At 36.4% G+C, this 19,304-nt stretch overlaps 3 protein-coding genes across 6 annotated transcripts; 1 reads left to right on the top strand and 2 right to left on the bottom strand.

Moving 5' to 3' along the window:
- The first annotated feature begins 124 nt into the window (after positions 1-124).
- Positions 125-2,965, top strand: LOC145724404 (E3 ubiquitin-protein ligase Iruka-like). Its single transcript, XM_081972677.1, has 7 exons — positions 125-355; positions 697-813; positions 1,262-1,335; positions 1,395-1,603; positions 1,653-1,779; positions 1,838-2,001; positions 2,404-2,965. The coding sequence occupies exons 1-7, from the start codon at positions 272-274 to the stop codon at positions 2,526-2,528; spliced, it is 900 nt and encodes a 299-aa protein (XP_081828803.1). The 5' UTR covers positions 125-271; the 3' UTR covers positions 2,529-2,965.
- Positions 2,966-3,000: 35 nt separating this feature from the next.
- NaPi-III (Na[+]-dependent inorganic phosphate cotransporter type III) lies at positions 3,001-7,040 on the bottom strand. Of its 3 annotated transcripts, none has more exons than XM_081972633.1 (9): positions 6,880-7,040; positions 5,998-6,284; positions 5,628-5,870; positions 5,197-5,550; positions 4,842-5,043; positions 4,460-4,705; positions 4,220-4,405; positions 3,439-3,591; positions 3,001-3,321 (listed from the first exon to the last, which is right to left on the bottom strand). In XM_081972633.1, exons 2-9 carry the CDS (start codon positions 6,191-6,193, stop codon positions 3,222-3,224), a joined length of 1,680 nt encoding a protein of 559 aa, XP_081828759.1. In that variant the 5' UTR covers positions 6,194-6,284; positions 6,880-7,040; the 3' UTR covers positions 3,001-3,221. The 3 variants fall into 3 exon arrangements, with proteins under 3 accessions (XP_081828759.1, XP_081828761.1, XP_081828760.1); XM_081972635.1 differs by lacking the exon at positions 6,880-7,040 and adding an exon at positions 6,545-6,828; XM_081972634.1 differs by lacking the exon at positions 6,880-7,040 and adding an exon at positions 6,393-6,536.
- A 232-nt stretch (positions 7,041-7,272) lies between these two features.
- LOC145724360 (uncharacterized) lies at positions 7,273-19,062 on the bottom strand. 2 transcript variants are annotated; one of them, XM_081972583.1, is made up of 14 exons: positions 18,632-19,062; positions 15,387-15,632; positions 13,986-14,124; positions 13,716-13,933; positions 13,329-13,654; positions 13,011-13,275; positions 12,707-12,958; positions 11,657-12,659; positions 9,656-9,910; positions 9,440-9,605; positions 9,163-9,377; positions 8,898-9,063; positions 8,619-8,840; positions 7,273-8,309 (listed from the first exon to the last, which is right to left on the bottom strand). In XM_081972583.1, exons 2-14 carry the CDS (start codon positions 15,524-15,526, stop codon positions 7,480-7,482), a joined length of 4,197 nt encoding a protein of 1,398 aa, XP_081828709.1. In that variant the 5' UTR covers positions 15,527-15,632; positions 18,632-19,062; the 3' UTR covers positions 7,273-7,479. The 2 variants fall into 2 exon arrangements, with proteins under 2 accessions (XP_081828709.1, XP_081828708.1); XM_081972582.1 differs by lacking the exon at positions 18,632-19,062 and adding an exon at positions 17,531-18,039.
- Between the last annotated feature and the right edge of the window lie 242 nt (positions 19,063-19,304).

Raw genomic sequence — 19,304 nt, 5'->3', positions numbered from 1 at the left:
TTTCTCATCTCATTCTCAGTCTCATTCGCAGCTTTTAGAAACGTGTAACAGAAAGAGACAGAAAATAAAAACACTTTAAACGTCACTGCCGTTAACCCTTCGCTTCCTCACCCAAATCACCCCCACTACATACAAGCCCGTTCCTACTTGTCAAATTTTTCTCACAGTCAACACTTTTAAGGACACTTTAGTAGCATTTTACTAAATAAATTCAAAGTGTTCGATTATTGTTCAATAAATTAGTGTTCCAAAGGAGAAAAACGTTCAAGTGATGGCAGAGGCGGCGGTTGAGGAAAGGCCGATGACCCGTTTTTATTGTCACATGTGTAATGTAGAGTTTCAGAATGCAGCAAACGTAAGTTAACTAATGTTTAGATGGCATGATTCTTTAATTGAAAAACACTTAAATACACTTCAAAGTATTTACTAGAAAACGTATTCTATTTAGTCACTGTTTGTTGTTTTCCTAGTAAAGGGGAGCTCTTTTGATTCACTTGAGTTTTAAAGTAAAAAAATGCAATTTTTTGGACATCTTCATGTTCTGGACACATAACTCTAGTTAGTAATTAAGCTGCTGGTCTCTGGTGCCAAGGCCACAAATCACTATTTTTACTTCTCCTTACAGATTTTGCTGTTACCTTTGTCCTTATATTTCAAGTTTATTGTACTGTCTCACTGGACTCTTTTTTTTTTTAGAATTATACCTGCCCACATTGTTCAGATGGTTTCATTGAAGAACTACAAGAAAATAGAATGGATGAATCAGCACCAGGACCTGGAAGTTTTGTCACAGTACCATGGGATTCAGAAATGGTATAAAAAGTTTGCATCAGGGTAGTGTAGTATCACTGTTTATCTAAATAACATGACTACATATAATTTGATATAGTCTGTGATGATTGATGATATGATTTTCCTTACATTATCTTGAATTACCATAACTTTTCAAATTAACTGTGTTATCAGGCTTGTCAGCTGCAAAAATGTGTTTTTAATACTTTCCTGGTGTTATTTCCTTGAAAAATGGAAAAAATATATCAAAACAACCAAATTCTCAATTGTCTGATTTTCTTTATGTCATTTTCACTAGTCTTGATACTATGGACATGTTTGAGTCACTAAAATCAACTTGTCAGTGTTTAATGACTTCCTATTATTGTATTTATTGGTTGTAATCACAACTATGTAAAAATAAATAGCATAAGTGAGTAGAGGCAGGGTGTACATTTCAGGTTAAAAAAAAAACAAATTTTTACTTTAGGATGATGTGGGGCTCTTTGGTAATCCAAGGTTGGGCTCTAGAGGACCTGAAAATAGCGGCCCAATGGAAGGAAGGTAAATACACTGATTTTCAGACTGAAGTTTTTTGGTATAGCTCTTTTTAAATAATGCAGGACATTGACTCGCTTAGCATCTTCAAACTTGAGAGCATTCCATCCACCTATTGACCACTTGGTACATGACTTTATTATAAATCTGGGAGTGAATTTGGGGGGTCAAGGGAATGTCCAGCTTTTCCTAGGTAATCCAGGCGACTATGCTTGGGGCAGGGAAGGATTGGATGCTATAGTGACTCAATTGTTAAACCAAATGGATACTTCAGGTAGTATTTTTTGTGTGGTTATTTTGAGACTGGAATTGTAATTTTCTAGGACCGCCACCCGTTTCAAAAGCCGTTATAGACAGTCTTCAGGTGGTTGAGGTTAGTGATGACCAAGCAGGACAAAAGTTACAATGTTCCGTTTGTTGGGAACACTTTCAACTAAAGGAACAAGTTAGGTATGATTAAGTTGTTTGGTTTTTTTTTTTGAAAATGTTTTAAGCTGGGTATTTGTAGGCAACTTCCCTGCCTACATATTTATCATGAGCCTTGCATAAGGCCGTGGTTGGAGTTGCATGGAACTTGCCCTATATGTAGACAGAATTTAGGTGAAGAAGAAGATGGCAATAATAGTCAAAGTAATGGCGATCCAACCGGAGTTGAAGCTGCTGCTAGTCAAGGTTAGTAAATTTGAGTACATAGTACTTACTTTTAATAATAATGAAATGGGAATTTACAAACAACAAATTTTTACTTACAAAAGTGTGTGTAAGGACAAAATTAGCTTCAAACAAACTAATATGTTAGGGGATTTGCTGTTGTAGTTAAGATAGATAGTAAACATAATGGACTCTTATTTACATCAACTTGTGTTCTGTTCAATTAATAATACTTAAGTTTAAGACACTATCATGCCTTTAGTGCAGACAAAATTCTTGTGTAAATGTGGTTACCAAAACACCTTGAGATTGATGATAAACTCAATAAGTTAGTGGTTTAATTGCAAAATAATAAAAACAAAAATGAAGGTAAGTACACATACAAAGATGACTTTTCACCAAAATGTAACAATTTTCTTTCAGCGGAAAACGTACAAAGCGTGCTACGTTCCATATTTGGACAGGCTGCCAGCTCTTCCCCTTATCAATCTGAATCAAACAGTGACACTTTAGGTCCGCAGGGAGGCCACGGTAGTGGTGGCGTTTAGCTTGTGCTGTATAACAGAGAGTTTGATATTATTTGCGTATGAATTGTTTAAACCAATATTTAAAAGAAAATAAAGGAACTTGACGCTACTATAGGTTCCATGTCCGTTTGAGCAGTTGGTTTCATTTTACTATAACCGCATTTGAACTGTACACTCAGTTTTAAACTGATTTTTAAGTCATAATGTGTTTACTGCTTTTACGACAAGAAAAAGTTTAGATTTTAGTCTTTTTCACTGTAATATAACAATAATAATTTATTGTCAGACTTGGACCGTCAATGCACACGAAACTATAGCTTGATTAAAAAGCGTCTAATGATTAAGTCTTGTGATTTATATTCTCCTTTCCGCTTAATAAACAAATTATCTAATTTATTGTATAATGTGATACACTTAGTTTAAAAAAGGATGTTAAAAATAAAAGTGAATGTATTGTTTGTGATTTTTTTTAAGGTAAACAAACGAGTCGGCGTAACATTTTAATTCATCTTTAATCAGAAACGTATTAAAAACGTAACATTATTTTCATCATTTTGCCGTTAAAATAATAAATGACGTACACAAAAACTTGTTATTCTGTTAACATAAAAGATAAAGTATTCTATATTTGGGTTTCTAACTACGAGGACACCTATTATTGTCCCCCGAGACACATTTTTTTTGTAAATTTAACGTTAGTCAATATAACAAACTCTAGTTTTTCACATTAATAAAATTAACAAAACAGAACATTATTCCGGCAGACAGGAGAGCCGCTACAGGTACCGTAATCAACCAAGCGTAGATAATATTCCTGAAAAAGAATATGTTGATGTTGGTGCCTAAACTGGCCAGAATGTTTCACTGTTTAATTGCCACCAATATTGTGACATTTTGATGGATTTAACCATTTTTTTTAAGTAAAATTTACCTAAACAAACTCCAGTCTACACCTCGACTCGATGAATTAAAGTAGCCAACGAAAACCACCGATCCCACTTTGCAATGCGTTGTGGAAATTGGAATTCCTATTTTACTTGCTAATAATACTGTAAAGGCGGCACCGATTTCGATCGTAAACCCCCTGAAACAATAATTTGCTCAAGTTGAACATGTTCAAGATTCCACAAAATTATTTATAGTCGGCTTAATATCTAAAAAACCAAACTATTGAAATATACAGGCAGATGGAGGTAAGGAATATTCAAACATTCGAAATCCACGGTAGCAAGAGAAAAAATTTGTACTTTAACGGCCTCGTTCGTTTTGACGCTCTAGGGAGTGATTTTGACGTCACAATGACGTAATTTGACAGCTGATCAAATTATGGGTTTTGCAAAATTACGTCATCATGACGTTACATTCCTTCTCGTTCCGTGTAGCGTTAAAACGAATGTGACTGTGCAGAGGCAAAATGCCGAACTGTGACAGTCAATACAAAACTAAGCTACCATGCGGCCATTACATTACAAATTAGCTGTTTACGTCAATCGTGATTTTGGTAGGTCCAAACCAGCGAAATCTTGTAAATTTAGTTTTCTATGAGAGAGTGCGCTTGCCTTTACCATAATTGGTGCAATCGGCCATGATGAGCCTGTTTGACAGTTGACTATTCAGAATTTTGCGTCAACTGTCAAAGGGGCCATAAAGCTATAAAATACTACACAACTCTAATAGAATCGTTGTTTCTGGTTTATAAGATGAGTACTTACGTTGATGGTGTAATCGCCGTCAAATCTTCCCCAATAGTTTGTATGACTCTACGACCCCAAAGCCACAACCCCATCGATATACCGATACCACCGTACAGCAATATGAATAATGGAGTCTCGGACTTTTGAGCAACCGTCCCCTCCGAATAAATCAACCATAAGGTAACCAAAGGTCCGATCGCATTACTGTGTAAAGCACGATTAAGACAATGTATGATTTAGAATGGCGGAAAACTTCACCTGACGTCGTTTCCGCCGTGCGCAAAACTCCCAAACATGGCGGTCAACACTTGTAAAAAACTAAATAACTTGGAGACTTGTGCGTCTGTAGAAATTTCGTTTAATTGAACCGCGTAGGCTCCTGAGGATGGATCGTTTTCTACCGAATAACTATTTTTCCGGATCAGCGGCACGCCACTGGAATTGGGCGATAATGTTGGATTGATTACGGTTGAACTGCTTTCTTTCAATTTTAAATCATTCGGCCTGGATAATTAGAAAAAATAGTTAGGCTTAAGTGTTTAGGACCACCTTTAGAAATACATATCAAATGCGCGCTCAATGTGACAATGTATCATGTGATCAACTAGGCTCTTTTTCATAATCTGTCAGCTGTCATTACCTTTCGCTTATATCAGTCTCTTTAGCTTGGATGTAGCCATTTTTGTTGTTACTGCCTTGGACGGGGAAAACAAACTTGGCGGCCGCAATTTTACCGTCCAACGATTGCAGTTCGGTCGTTTCGGATATGACAGTCAATTGGCGGTCCGAATATGACGAGTTTCGGTTCGATTTTTTCGACGGGCTGCCTTCCGGTGACGTATCTAAACATGGAAGTAGTTATGTGGGTAATAGTAGTTGGGTTTCCGGCCGCCAGAGCGAACAACGTTGCCGTTTGTAAAAAATGATAGCTATTTATTACAAGATGGTCTTTTCAAAAAGATTCCTCTGTAGTTATTAAAAAAAATCATTCTTACCAGCAGATCCTCCAATATTAAAATTGACAGGTGGATCTGTCACAGATGCCGATTTGATTTTCTTTCGTTGCCACGGTATCACCACAAACCATATAATCAGCATGGATACTAAGGCAATAGAACCGCTTATAGTGATGGCTAGCCACAACGGAATATTGTCCATGTGGAGCAGTTTTGGACCATCCAAGGCGATGGAGAAAACGTTAATCATAATAGTGAAACTGTAGAAAAATGGTAACGACATCAAACCGGCTTCCAGGGGATCGGGTTTAGTGAGAATACATTTTTTGATGATCCACAGGAGGCTAACGGAACAGAACCCACTTAGCATTGGCGATACGAACCAGGAACCCACTAAAAATAGTAGTTTTTATAACAAAGTCACATACTTTCTTTATTATACAGTTATAGGTAGTAAAATTATACATTACCGACTTTCCCCAACGTTGCCCAGTGTACCCCTTCGGTTCCTCTGGCAACTAGACTGTAACCGATAGTGGCACCCACAATGCTGTGGGTTCCTGATATGGGTAGCTTGAAGAAAGTCGCCACTATCAACCAGATGGCGCTAGCGGCCAAAGCCGATATGGAACCGAACATTAATTCAGCTTCCGCATCTTTATAAACGTTTACGTCCAGAATTCCTTTGCGCATCGTGTCTGATACTTTGTATCCTGTTTTTCAATTTAAAAATGTAGGTCACAAAGGTGTTACAGCTCTTGCTGTATGTTTTCTACTTTAGACAATATGCACATACAGTGGCAATACTAAGTATAATTAAAATTAGTGAATTTTCCGTACCGATCAACATAGCTCCGGCGATTTCGAAAAATGTTGCCAGCCAGCACGCTTGAGCGATGGTGAGCACCTTGGAACCCACACTGGTACCGAACGAGTTGGCAACGTCGTTTGCTCCAATCCCAAAAGCCAAAATGAAGGCGATAACGAAACCCAAAATGATAACCCATAATAAACTAGGCGAGAATGGTTCTAACATAATCTAATTTTTTTTAAAAAATAAAATGTGTGGTGAAAGGAAGTTTTATTATGACAGGTTGGGTTCCGTTTGTGAAGACATTTCTGCAAATCTGGAAAATGGAACTAGATTAGAAATAGAATGTGATTTTCATATTATAAAACGATATAAAACGTTATTTCACACTCTAGAAACTAAATAATCAACAAGTGTATATCACCTGAAAAGGACTTTCTAAGCAGCATTGCAAAAATCCAATTACAAAATTTATTTCCCATATATCTCAAAAATCAATAACGGTAAAAGTTATTGCAATAACGTCATCCAATCATGTTTTACGTCATCATATTAATAATGTCTTAAACTGCATACCTGGCTCAGTTAAAAAATGTAATCACAATCTTTGCTAGAAAATGTCTACAACTTCCATTTAACCGCTTTTGTATAAGCGAAAATGACTCCTGGTTTCATCAATTTGGATCACCGTGTATAGAGAGTTTTTAAGAACAAATTGGACTAACATCACATTTTTGAAAAACCCTTGAAAATCGATTAACGGGATTAAAATCCCACGTGTATCACGTTTTGATTTAGGGTACAGGTTAAAAATCGATACACACGGGATAGTAAGCGGCTTTTTTTTATACCAAAGCCAGTAAAATTCGTCATTTAACTACTAAACAAATACTGTAAAAAGTAATATTTACTTTTTGAGATCCGAGGACACTCTGTATAGCACTGTCATAGTAAATATAGAGTATTATTGTTTATTGGAAAAAGTGATTCACTCAGGTCCCGGCCCGACGCTCTCGCAATGACCCAGACGTAGTTTTCAGAGCGTCTTTACGCCGACGCCAATCCAAAATCCGGATCAATTCCATCTACAACAGGCTACAGGAAATATCGTATTTTTATTGCATCAGCAAATTAAGAAATAATATAAAACTATAACTCTGTTATTAAAATATAAAATTTCTTTCTAATTTAATAACAGAGTAATTAACTGCTTGGAGGAAAAAAAAATTTCTGACACTCATCTTGCCTAAGCAGATGTGACGTAATTTGACATAACAAATCAGGAGAAAAGAAGACACCATGTATATTTGTTTATATTTTTATTTATTACAATCTAAATTATCTAAGCAGTACACGAATTACAGGTGGAAAGCTTTCAAGGAAATAGCGACTAGATATCGAATTTTATATCAATATAGCTCCGTTGATTACTTCTTAGTGAATTGAGTGATTTTTACCTCAAAGTGTGATTTTGAATATAGTTTGTTTATTGATTTAGTGTTACGATTTATTTATAGGCGATTATTATAAAAGTTGAACATAAAAATAACGAATAAGAGATAATCCACATCAACGAGCGTTGCGTGTGATTTTTTCCGGGCGCCGTTAGATGGCGTGTTATTGTAGGTTTCAAAGTACCACGTGATGTCATTTTTCGGGTGTTCACTGGCCACTAAACCAATCGGAGAACCAGGGGCGATTTTCTTTGGTTCGCGATTGTAATTGGCCGTTATCGGTAAAGCAGTATTGGCGCTCGTAGATTCTAGAACCTCCGACGATGACAACTTGGTGACTTTGCCCACGTGTCTAGGGGGCGGTGGTTCGTCGGCGGGTACCAAAAACTTCATTCTAGGACCGACAGCTTTGTCGTTTCTAACCAAACTTTGCTTGACAGGTTCTAGTTTTGTGATTGCCGGTTGTAATGTAGTCGTTTCCATTCTGGTGGTTTGTTCCGTTGGATCCAAACTGGTCGTCAAATCTGAATATTCTTGTTGTGTGGTCGAATCCATACTTTCGTCATTGTCACTATCATAAAACTGGTGCACCAAATACATGCTAGTTTTGTTAAATGATTTCCTTTCGGTTTTGTTGGGCGGAAGTTTCTTTTTTATACCATTGTCTAAGCATACAGTAGTAGTAGAAGGCGGAAGCGTCGTTATGGGTGGTAAAGTGCTTGGTTCCGTTACTAACGGTCGGGTGGTTGTGGTTGATATGAGAACGTTCGAAGATGCTACATTAGAGGAATCCACTCCTTTGCTCGGTTTGAAAGGCAGTAGATTTGAAGGGGGTACAATTGGTTTAAAACCACCTTCACTTCCTGGCAACATTGGAACAAATCCACCTAAAAGTTGTCACACAAGTTTGAAATTTCTTCGTCCACAAGTGACGGATGTAACATTAATCAATTAAAAATTAATTATAAAATCAAAATTATGATTGCAACATACAAGATATTTTGCGATCAACTGGCTAAAACTGAAATTTTGAGAAAAATACTGGTTGATCGAAAATTAATCTTACAACTTATAAAAAAAGTACAGATGCTAATACATAAATTAAAAACAAATTTCCCATATTAATTTTCTACATTCAAAGTTCTTCTGGTCCTGTACCTGGACAGCTGGACATAAGTGGTGTTATGGCTACTTACCAGTTTCAAATTTAGGAAAATTAGGAGCTGGATATTTTTCGATAACATCTCCAGTTGGTTTAGTCACTATGGCCATTCTGTCAGTTTTTTCCGTTGGTATTCTTTGCTTTCTGGTTGCATCGACCACACTTTGGACAATATTGGCTATTTGCAGTAAAGGTATCCCGAAACCACCTAGTAGCCCTTTAGTACTAGTGTCCTTACTTTCGATTTTCTTCTCTTCTGTCAATGAGTTTCCAAATTTGTTTTTTTTTTTCGGAGATTTATTGAAACACTTACCTAGCTCATACGGAGGCGGTGTGGTTAAAGCTTCATTAGTCTCGTTGTCAGGAAAATCAACATAATCATCGTAAAAATAATCGGATTGTTCTGGTGTTGGTGCTAAACTATTACGATCATTGGATGTATTTAGAGCTTTATTCGTGTTCATCAAAGATGAGTGGGTCTATAACAAAAAAATGTTAATGAGATAGTGGTTTTTTTGGATTTTCTTGATCACAAACTACCAACATTGCTGCAAAGCAGTCTTAATCTAAAATCATACCTTTGGCGGTGAGAAAACACCTGGAGCAGATAAAAGCTCAGATTCGCAGCCGGGTGCCACGATTTCGACGTTTCGTTCATCTTCAGTGCAGTCTTGCTTCAAATGTTTGTGTTCAGTTAGTAAATAACCGTCTGCGCATCTTGGTCCCACCGATGACGTTTCGAATAACCACGCCTGCATCCAGAGCATATTGCAGGAACACGACAACGGATTACCTGAACGTTTACACCATTTGGTCTTATCTCTGTCAAAAAAAAAGTAAACAAGCGCAATTCACCTGCGATATCCAAAACAGCAATATTGCTACGGATTTTTTCGACGGCGCGTTCAGAAAAAGACATTATTTTGTTGTTTCTCATCGACAATACTCGAAGACGTGGCATGTGATTGAAGGGCGAACCATGCACCCCGCATATCCTATTGTCGTCCAATCTAAGCTCCACCTGCAACAATTCAGTTAGTCACCATATCTTTGCATTTGTTGAAAACTGACCAGCCATTCCATTTTTTCCAAACTGGCACTGGCGACAGACGCAATAAGGTTATGGCTAGCATCCAGCATTTCCAGGGACTTGGCTCCGGTCAATCCAGACACATCCAACGATGGAATTTGGTTGTGGCTCAAATTCAGCATCAACAAATGCGGAGTATCCACGAAAGCTGTCGGCGCGATAAAGTTGATTTCGTTCTCTTGCAACTCCACCATTTGCAAAGAGGGTAAATTGACGAAAGCCATATCAGCTATTTGCTGATGAAAAACAACAAATAATTTTCTGATTTTTCAATTCCCAGGTAGCAAATAATATTAATTCAGTCTGGTCATGTCGTCAAAATGACGTAATTTGATTTACTTAAGTGCTTTTACTGATTGTTGTTTCCCTCTAAAAAGTTTTTTCAGTATTTTTAAAATCTGGGTTTTGCTGTCTTCCCCATGTAAAAATAGCTACTATAAGCTCTAGCATACTATAAGCTCCTGATGATGGGCATTTCTGTACCCGAAACTAGTTGATCCCCTCTTTATTTACCTTTTGGGGTTAATAAAAGTTTTGTGGAGAAGGCTTTGTGTTACTTTCCCTTTAAATTTGCTTTCAAAATAATATTAGAAAAAGTATAAAAAACAACTTCATAGAAATAACCTTCCTTCATAAAACATATTCAAAATATGCTAAATTTGTGAAAAAAAAATCTAAATTTTTGTGTCAATGACAGCTAATTATACAGTGTGTCTTCGTGTGATTCGATTGAAATTCAGGGAATTATCTTTCAGAAAAATGCACGGGCATGTACTCGTATGTTAGTATTTTGAAACCTGAATTTTTTGAGAAAAATAAATAGATATACAGGGTGTCCCAAAATTGAGATACGACCTTTCAGTTGACATTTTCAAATAAGAATGCCCATTTTTTGTTGCATTTATGGATTCTGCGTTAATTTCTGGGTATTTTTTATGTAGCATATCCCATGTTCAACTGTTTTTGAAAAAATTATAAAAAAAACTCTATACATCTCGGGCTGGTGTTTGAGAGTTTGTTTTTTCCTAGATAATCCATTAGTATACAGGGTGTCCCAAATTTGAGCAACATACCAAAATTTCAATTTCTTTAATGGGATGACCCATTTTTTATTTGATTTATGAAATCTACGTCAAATTCTAGGCCTACTTGATGTAAAATGTCTGTATCTTGATTGGCCGCCCTTCAAATCGAGCAGAAATTCATAATTTGATCGAAATTTTCGTGCACTTTTCCAAAAAATCGTGAATTACTCGCTTATTTGAACCATCCTGTATATACAAGCCATATTACAAAAGAAAGCTAATAAACGGTGTTCTCACGTGACGTGGAGCGAACACGGCCAAGTTGCCCAGTTCGGCCGCTAGAGGGCGTCAACCTTGGCGTTGACTTTGGTTTTTTATAGTTACCTAGTTTTTTTAGGTTTACCAGGTACCTTTGTATTTGAAAAATTAAAAACAAAAATTGTCAAAAAATTTAAAGGCTGGTACCTCTGAATTTTGAATTTTTGAAATAAACTTCCACTAAATTCCTTCAGGTTAATGATACAAAAATGACGTAAGTGTCAGGGTGTATCAGATTAACGGCTGAGTACAGGGTGTCCCAAAAAAGTGAAAAACAACTTTTAGTTTACGGGAATTATTTTTTTGCCGCCCTCTAGCGGTGAAACTATCACACCAATGACCTTTTTTGAACATACTTTAGAAAAGCCTTCTTCCTCACTAACCTTTTGTTGTAACTGTTAAATTAACTGAGTCATTTTTAGGTTAAAGCAAAAGTGGTTAAATCACTTTATAGAAAAAAAAGTTTTGGTAATGTTTTTCCCATTATCTGTCATGGAAAATAAAGAATCCACATTTTCTAACCTTTTTAAATAAAACCCAAAGAATTAAGCTACCAACCAAAAAAAAAAATTTTAAAATCGATTAATTAGTGTAAAAACCTTTTTTTGGAGAGTGTATGAAATTTTGTTTGATACCTACCTTTATTTTGTTGCGATTCAATTTGATCTTAGTCAAAACTGGTAGTCCTTTAATAGAGTTGCTCTCAATAACCTCCAAGTCATTCTCCTCCAACTCTAAAGTGGTCAAGTGTTGCAGCTTCGAGAATCCATTCTCCCTCACATCCTTAATATTGTTCCCGGACAGTTTTAGGATTTTTAACGATGGTAGACTCCTCAAAATGTCTGGATCGACGGCGTCAATTTCATTTTTGTTCAAATCCAACGTTCTCAAATTTTTCAGGCCGATAAACGTGGCCGGAAGCTGTTTGAATTTGTTTCCGGACAGATCGATGAATTGCAGTTTTTTATTTTTGTCCAAAGTGCCCGGTTGTAAGTCGGTTAACATGTTCCGAGTCAAATTTAACATTTTCAGATGCACACAGTAATGTAAACATTCGGGGGGTAGAAATTCCAACTTGTTAAAACCTAAATCAAGGTTTCTTAATTCCGGTTGGAATCTAAAGGCATCCGCACCAATCAGAGCCAAACTATTCGCGGAAGCGTCCAAAGTCTCCAATTTGGTTAGTCCCTTAAAGCTACCGTCTTCAATTATTTTTAATTGGTTTCGACCAATTAAAAGCTTCCTCAACTGAGGCAGTGTTGCCAAACCGCTTTTAGGTAGGCTCAGTATTTTGTTACTGCTCAGATCCAGCATCTTCAACACTGGCAAATCCAAGTCTGGAGTAGGAGCCGGGGGAAGAGTAATGATATCGTTGTATCTCAAGTGTAGATACTCGATTCCTCTAGGTAAGCCGGGAACAAATTCCATTAATAGATTGCTGGATAAATCCAGTTCGTATAATCCCAACAACGATCTGAACGTTGCTGGATGTATGGTGGCTAAGTTGTTAAACGAGATGTTGATATTTTCCAAAGCTGGAGTGGGTACGAAAGCTGCTGGATCGACATAGACCAGCTGATTGTTGCTTACGTCCAGTTTTCTTAATGATGGCAAATCTTGAAGTAGTCTTGGTTCCAGCCTCCTGAAATGTGATTATTAATCAGAAGAAAAAGAATTTTGAAATAGTACCGTAAAAAATTGTTGGACAAATCCAACCCTCGCAATTCAGGTAAAATCCACAAAGGAAGTTCCATAGTGTTGGACAGAGAATTATTTCGTAATCTCAACTCTCTCAAAGCTGGCATTGAAACTATTGCCTCCCTATCGATCAGATGCAAACGGTTATAGTCCAAGTTTAAATGTTCTAGAGTTGGATGACCTCGTAAAGAACCGTACGGTATGACTTCCAGATGGTTGTGACTCATGTCCAAGAAAACCAACCTACAAAATTAGGTAAATCAACCCTCTTTACTGAATTTTTTTTTTAACTAACCTGGGTAAGGCGTCTAAAATCGCTCTCAAATCAGCCACGTGATTGATTTCGTTGCCAATTAGCCACAATTCTTCCAGACCGATCCTGGATTCGGGCAAGAAACTTTCTGGATGTACTCGTCTCAAAAAGTTTTCATTCAAATTCAGTTTTTTCAGTTTGGGCACGCGATGAAAAGCTCCTCGTTGCATTTCAATAATTCTGTTATTGGCTAAATGCAATTCCCGAAGGGACGGTAAGTCCACAAAGGCTGCTTCATTTAGAATATCTAATACGCAAAATTATATATACTTTTTGCTGATTTTTATCAGAAAATTTTACCAATAAGATTGTTGTCGAGTCTTAAAATCTCCAATTGAGGTAATTCTCTAACGACTCTACCGATTAATCCGGCATCCCGAAAACGATTTGACGTTAAAACTAGCTCCTTTAAAAGTGGCAACCTTGTTAGGGCCCTGTGATGCATCCAGGTTATGCCACAATGGGAAATGTTCAACAAAGCCAAACTAGGCAAATCTATGAAGGAACCGGCGTCGAGACGGTTCAGGTTCGGACACTGTCCGATATACAACTTTTCCAGGGCTGGATTGTCCTTGAAATTGTTTGGGGACAGTTCCAGAAGGGCCGTAGACTCAATTTGTACATATCTACTCTCCAAAAAAATCCTTAATAGAAACTAACTGTATTTTTTTATTTTATTTAGTTTACTTCAATTTTGGCAAACCCGAGAACATTGGCAGTCTTTTCATCAAATTTGTTTGGATCGTAACGGCTTGTAGTGATATGAGTGACCTTAACGATTCGTTAGGGATTATTCTCAGCTTTGGTTCAACTATAAACAGTTCCATCAAGGTGGTTTCCATATCACCTAACCAATAATCGGACACGCTCTCCAAACCGTTGTATCGCAGCATCAAACGAATGATCTGAAGTAAAAATGTAGTAAAAAAGTGGAAGATTTTAGAAAAACCAAGATACTTTTAAAGGTGTGAAAGCTCGTCCAGGAAGGGACGGCAAGTAATTGTTTTCTAGTATTAATTCGTCGATGGGTTCTTTGATAAATCGAGCTGTGGCTCGTAATCCTTCCAATACGCTTGGTAAATCACTATGGGTGCACCTAATGAAATAAACTAATTAAACATTTTGTTTAAATAAGCAACCGCCTTTATGTTTAAAAATAATTAATTGTTAAATGGTTAAAATAACTAAAAAATTGCGATTTTGGATCACCATATTTTGTTAACTAAGCTCGGTTATTTCTTTTTTCACCAATCAGACGATAATCTGACAGTTATCACGTGAGTGCGCCAATTGTACACAGTTGAGTGTCATGTGACAATTGCCAAATTTAAGTCTACTTAGTCTAGCAAAGAATAACCGAACACAAGAACAAATCTCTTTTTGTAGAATAAGTTAAATGAACTGATTGTTGGGACGCACCTGTCAACTTATGACGTCACTTACTACAGTTACAACTTGTTGTTTACATTTTGGACTTAGTTACGACTTACTTGTCATAAAAATACGATTTGAGACCTCTAATATGGTAAATACACCTTTTTTACATGGATTTTACAGCTCGATGGACTTGACCGTACTCTGGTCAATAGTTAAAATTAATATGTATATATTAATAGTATAATAATATACAGGTGTGGTAAATCCAAAAGCGACCATAGGAAAACCGTGTAACGGACAGAGAAACGTATGGTAATTGCATGCGCGGGAGAAAGACAGAAAACGAAAAAAATATCAAGTAGGCCATATTTTTAGCGCGCTGTTGCCAAACGCTGTAAGTATTCAATACCCTCGACAAACAGCGCGCTAAAAATATGGCCTACTTGATATTTTTTTCGTTTTCTGTCTTTCTCCCGCGCATGCAATTACCTACGTTTCTCTGTCCGTTACACGGTTTTCCTATGGTCGCTTTTGGATTTACCACAGCTGTATATTATGATACTTAACTCATTATTTTTCGATTTGTGTATCAATGAATTCACTATGTTTTGTAGTTTTTTATGATGGTTTTTCAGAGTTGTTACGTGAATTTGCATACAGTTTAAAGTCACGTGACTGAACTGTCCTAAACGTATCTATTAATTCGAACCAGCTCAGTTCGGGGAAGCACACTAAACGATTTCTATGTCGACATTTGACAGAAGACCTCGTGATACTTGCCAATTGCAAAATAGTCACATCAGCTGTCTAATGGCGTCACAAAGCACGCTTTCACAAAACATCTCTCCGAATACGCTTTTAGATGTCTGTGAATAATGTTACCTGCGTCATAACTGTCAAAAATTACTCTGCTTGGCGTGAATCGAACTAATTTTCCATTTCTAAATATTAAATGATACTAATTGTATTGAAAACACTTACCAGATTTGGTACTCATCCCCTCTTAGCAGACATCTGCACGGTAAAATAGATTTAGGGGTTGGACATGCCCGTTGACCGTTTGAGGCGCTTATAAAAATTCCGCCTAGCGTTAAAACACTCAACGTCCACCTAGCCGCCATTTTGGAACAGAATATGTCATTCCGCTAAATATTTTCCCCTTTGGACCGTACAAGGCCTTCCGCTTTCGTACTGTGGCATTTAATTTAGATTTAGGCGATGGGAAATCTGAAAAATACAAATAGGTTAGGTTTGGTACAATTGTGCTTGTTTAACGGTCAGTTGAATTTTATTGAGGATGTTCTTTTAGATGGGTGCGTGTTGATCGAACTGATCAATCATACTCGGTCAATTTAATTTAATGAGTTTAAAATAGTTTAGCAGAAACGGTACGACAAAACCGTTTTGTCTCTGGTCTGAAAGTTTGCTCAATTTTATGGTACCGTGTCTTGGATTATCCTTTAAAGTAAATGTCACGGAAAAAATGCAAAATAATTTAAAAATGAAGGATTATTAACGTAACTAGGTCGCTACAGCCAATCTTTTAGGTTTATACTGGGAAAAACTTTCAGCAGTAGTGCTGTAAATCACGCCACATACAGATATGGATTATTATACTATAAGAATTACCTCTCATAATAAGAAGAGAACTATAATGATTAAGACAAAGATCGAGATAAACTTTGCAAGACTGCAAGTCATTGTGCTCAATCAAGAATTCAATTCTTGATGAAATGATCACGTGACCAGCTGTTGAATGACGTCACATCCGTTTTGGCACACTTACAAAGTTCACTTTGCCTAGAGCATATTGATTTCTCTCTTCTTTTCATAGGATTTCTATGTAAAATTTTGAAATTTCCCTACCATCAGTATAAAGTTTTCCTGGAATGGTTGACACAAATTTTGCGCCAACTAAATTATTTAATTTAACGTTAAATTGCATACATTTTGCAACTAGACTTTAAACGGATGTAAGTGTGTCTTTTTATAAACGAAACAAAATTAACAAGAAACGGATCTAATGACACACAAATCTTGAACCGTGTATAAGTGTCTATTCTCTTTCACTTTTCAAAATCTGAACGGATATTGGTCAATTTCGTTATTCATGACACTCTTGGATGTTATTGTGCTCGGCCATTACGGTGTGACTGAGTACTATTCATTGTTGTAACGTTTTTTTGTTAATTTCAATGAAATTTGTCCGAACTTTTTTTTTTCGTTATTTATTACAAGGTGGTTATCCGGGAATTGCATTGATTGTTTTTTAGATGTAATAGGAAAAGTTATGTCACTGTGGCAACACCCAAGATCAAAAGCGAAAAGATACACTTATCACGTGAGACACTGACAGAGAAACATTAATAATTGCATGCGCAAAACAAAGACAGAATACCTAATGAAATATCTAGTAGGCTATAACTTTGTGACAATGGATTAATTACACAATTTTGTTATTGGCCTTGTCACCAAGTTTTTTAATAAAAAAACCGAACTAAACATAGGGCACTTATCGCAAATAAATTATCAAAATAAATGGAAATCAATAAGAATGTTCTAGTCATCATTAAGTAATCTAGTCGACGAATTCAGAGAGACGTTTGACAACATCGCAGCAAAACTCTCGCCAACTTGGACTTTTTTAGGTGTTCTGTCTTTGTTGTGCGCATGCAATTATCAATGTTTCTCTGTCCTTTACACACAACATGCTTGTATAAATTTGTTATGACGTTTCCGCAAATAACTTCAGTTTTCATGGCATTCTTTGATGAGTTCAATTGACATTTTTACTAAAAATCGTCACGTCAAAACGTCACGTACGTCAAAAAAATGGATTAAATACCAGTGGCGTACCTATTATAATAAAACGCAAGAAAAATGATGTAACAGCGTTTCTAGTCTGGCTAAAACTTTTACTTTCTACACTTAATTATTTTGAACTCTACTATTAAAATCAAATCTTGTTTGGGGCAATAATTTAAAATACTTTCTCTCTGTTATCATCAGCGGATAACAACTTTTGAATAAACATTATGAAATTTAGACTAGAAACTTTCAGTTTGAAGTTATGCAACTGTACTGACTTTCAGCAAATTACTTACAAATAAATGTCCAGTACTCACTTTGAATTTAAAAATTCATAAAAGCAAATCCACCGCTCAACAGATATGTTTTATCCAACAATTCCCTCTGCAACGTTCATTAACAATTATTACACAAAACTTAATGTAACAATACGCGAATTTTATAAAAAAACGCAAACACTAAAACTTATTGGATGCACGTAAAACGAATAACCGATTATCACTGAAATGGAGGAGCGGAAAAGAAAACTTCTGGCTTCACACTCCGATAATTTCGCGAATGTGTCGACGATGGAAACAAGAAGAATGGGTATTGTTCCGACACTGTTAAGAAATGTTCATATATAACTCCGGGCTAATTTTCCGCATCGTATGTTATTTTGGTTTAACTGTATAAAATTAAAACTGTATAGTAACATTCTGGGTAGATTTGTCAATTTCGGTGGCAACCGGAATTGACACTGAGGATGGCGAAAGCTAAAACGTTTTACTTTTTAGTAAAGTTAAAAATACATACTGCACGTAAAGCAAATATTTTGGTGGGATGACTGAAGAAGTCAACAACTATTGGCGTTTCAAGATAAGAAATACTCCCTCTGGTGATCAGTTTTGAAAACAGTTTCGGGCATTCCAGCTGTCATTTCTCCGTTTGTTTACATCACCGCCTACTATACTAGAAAGCCTAGAAGGTGCTTGTCAAAAATTCCAATATGACGGAAATAGTAGTGACAGTTTGTATTTGTTTGTATTGTGGAAATTGAGTTTTTTGAGGATTAGACGAATTTTTACGGCTTAAAATCAAAACTTGAGGTTATTTGCGTAAGTTATTTTTGTTTGCTGCCGTTCATAAGTTTGTCGAGCCACATTGTAACAGCAATTCAGGAAAAAGCCCAACCGGATCAGTTTTTTACTTTACAAAAAACCGGATCTAACTCAACAGTGGTTGAACACTTTGAAGTGGGATGATTTTACTCCAACACTATACTCAATGGTAGGTACAAGTGCTTTCTAGTACAGTAAACTTATTAGGTACTTGTTACATGCACAGGTATGTGAGTTTCATTTTAAAGCTCCTTCATTGTGAGAGTAACAAAAATGTTCTTGGTAATAACATAAGAACCATTTACCAGTTTTGCTTACCTAGTTTCAAGGATTTACAGATTTTCTTCTACTGAACAGTGTTTAAACTAGTTTGCTGTGTGTTGTACTTTCGAGGACAAATGTTCTAACCAATTTGTTTAGGCTGGACTTGATTGTGTATAAAACGCTCTATCTATACACATCTGGATCAGGAATGAACCTTTCTTTGATTTTTCAGTCACAACTTGCAATCAACTACACGAAATAATTTTAAAAAAACATAACGGGTGTTCAATAATTGTTATGGTCAGGTCGCCTATGGATGGCAATTGTCACAAAAAGCGTACGTCTTAGATAACGTTGGAAACAATTATTATATGACAGCTGTCAATCCAAACCATATACGAACTAATCAACCGCCCTACGTTCATGCTAGAACGAGAGAATCACAGCCAACTACGACCATAACAATTATTGAATACCGGTTATAGAATATAAAAAATTGTGAATCATTTAAAATGGAGTAATTCCAACCATCTACCCATCCCAGATTTAATATTACATCTGAATGTGTAAACAATAGCACCTTTTTAAAAAAAAACCTACCTACCGTTTTCTAAAACTCTTCCCACTCGACTTTTTTATGATTATCGAGTTTATTTGGGCCACACTGTATATATGAAGCCGTCGCGACGCCCGGTTGCGCGGGGTAACGACATTCGGCGTCGTCACG

The sequence above is a fragment of the Ips typographus genome, linkage group LG2 (genome assembly GCF_016097725.1).
Source record: "Ips typographus isolate SLU linkage group LG2, UJ_Ityp_2.0, whole genome shotgun sequence".
Lineage (NCBI taxonomy): Eukaryota > Metazoa > Arthropoda > Insecta > Coleoptera > Curculionidae > Ips > Ips typographus.
The sequence above is the reverse complement of the archived record's forward strand: the minus strand, read 5'-3'. Positions and strand labels throughout refer to the sequence as shown.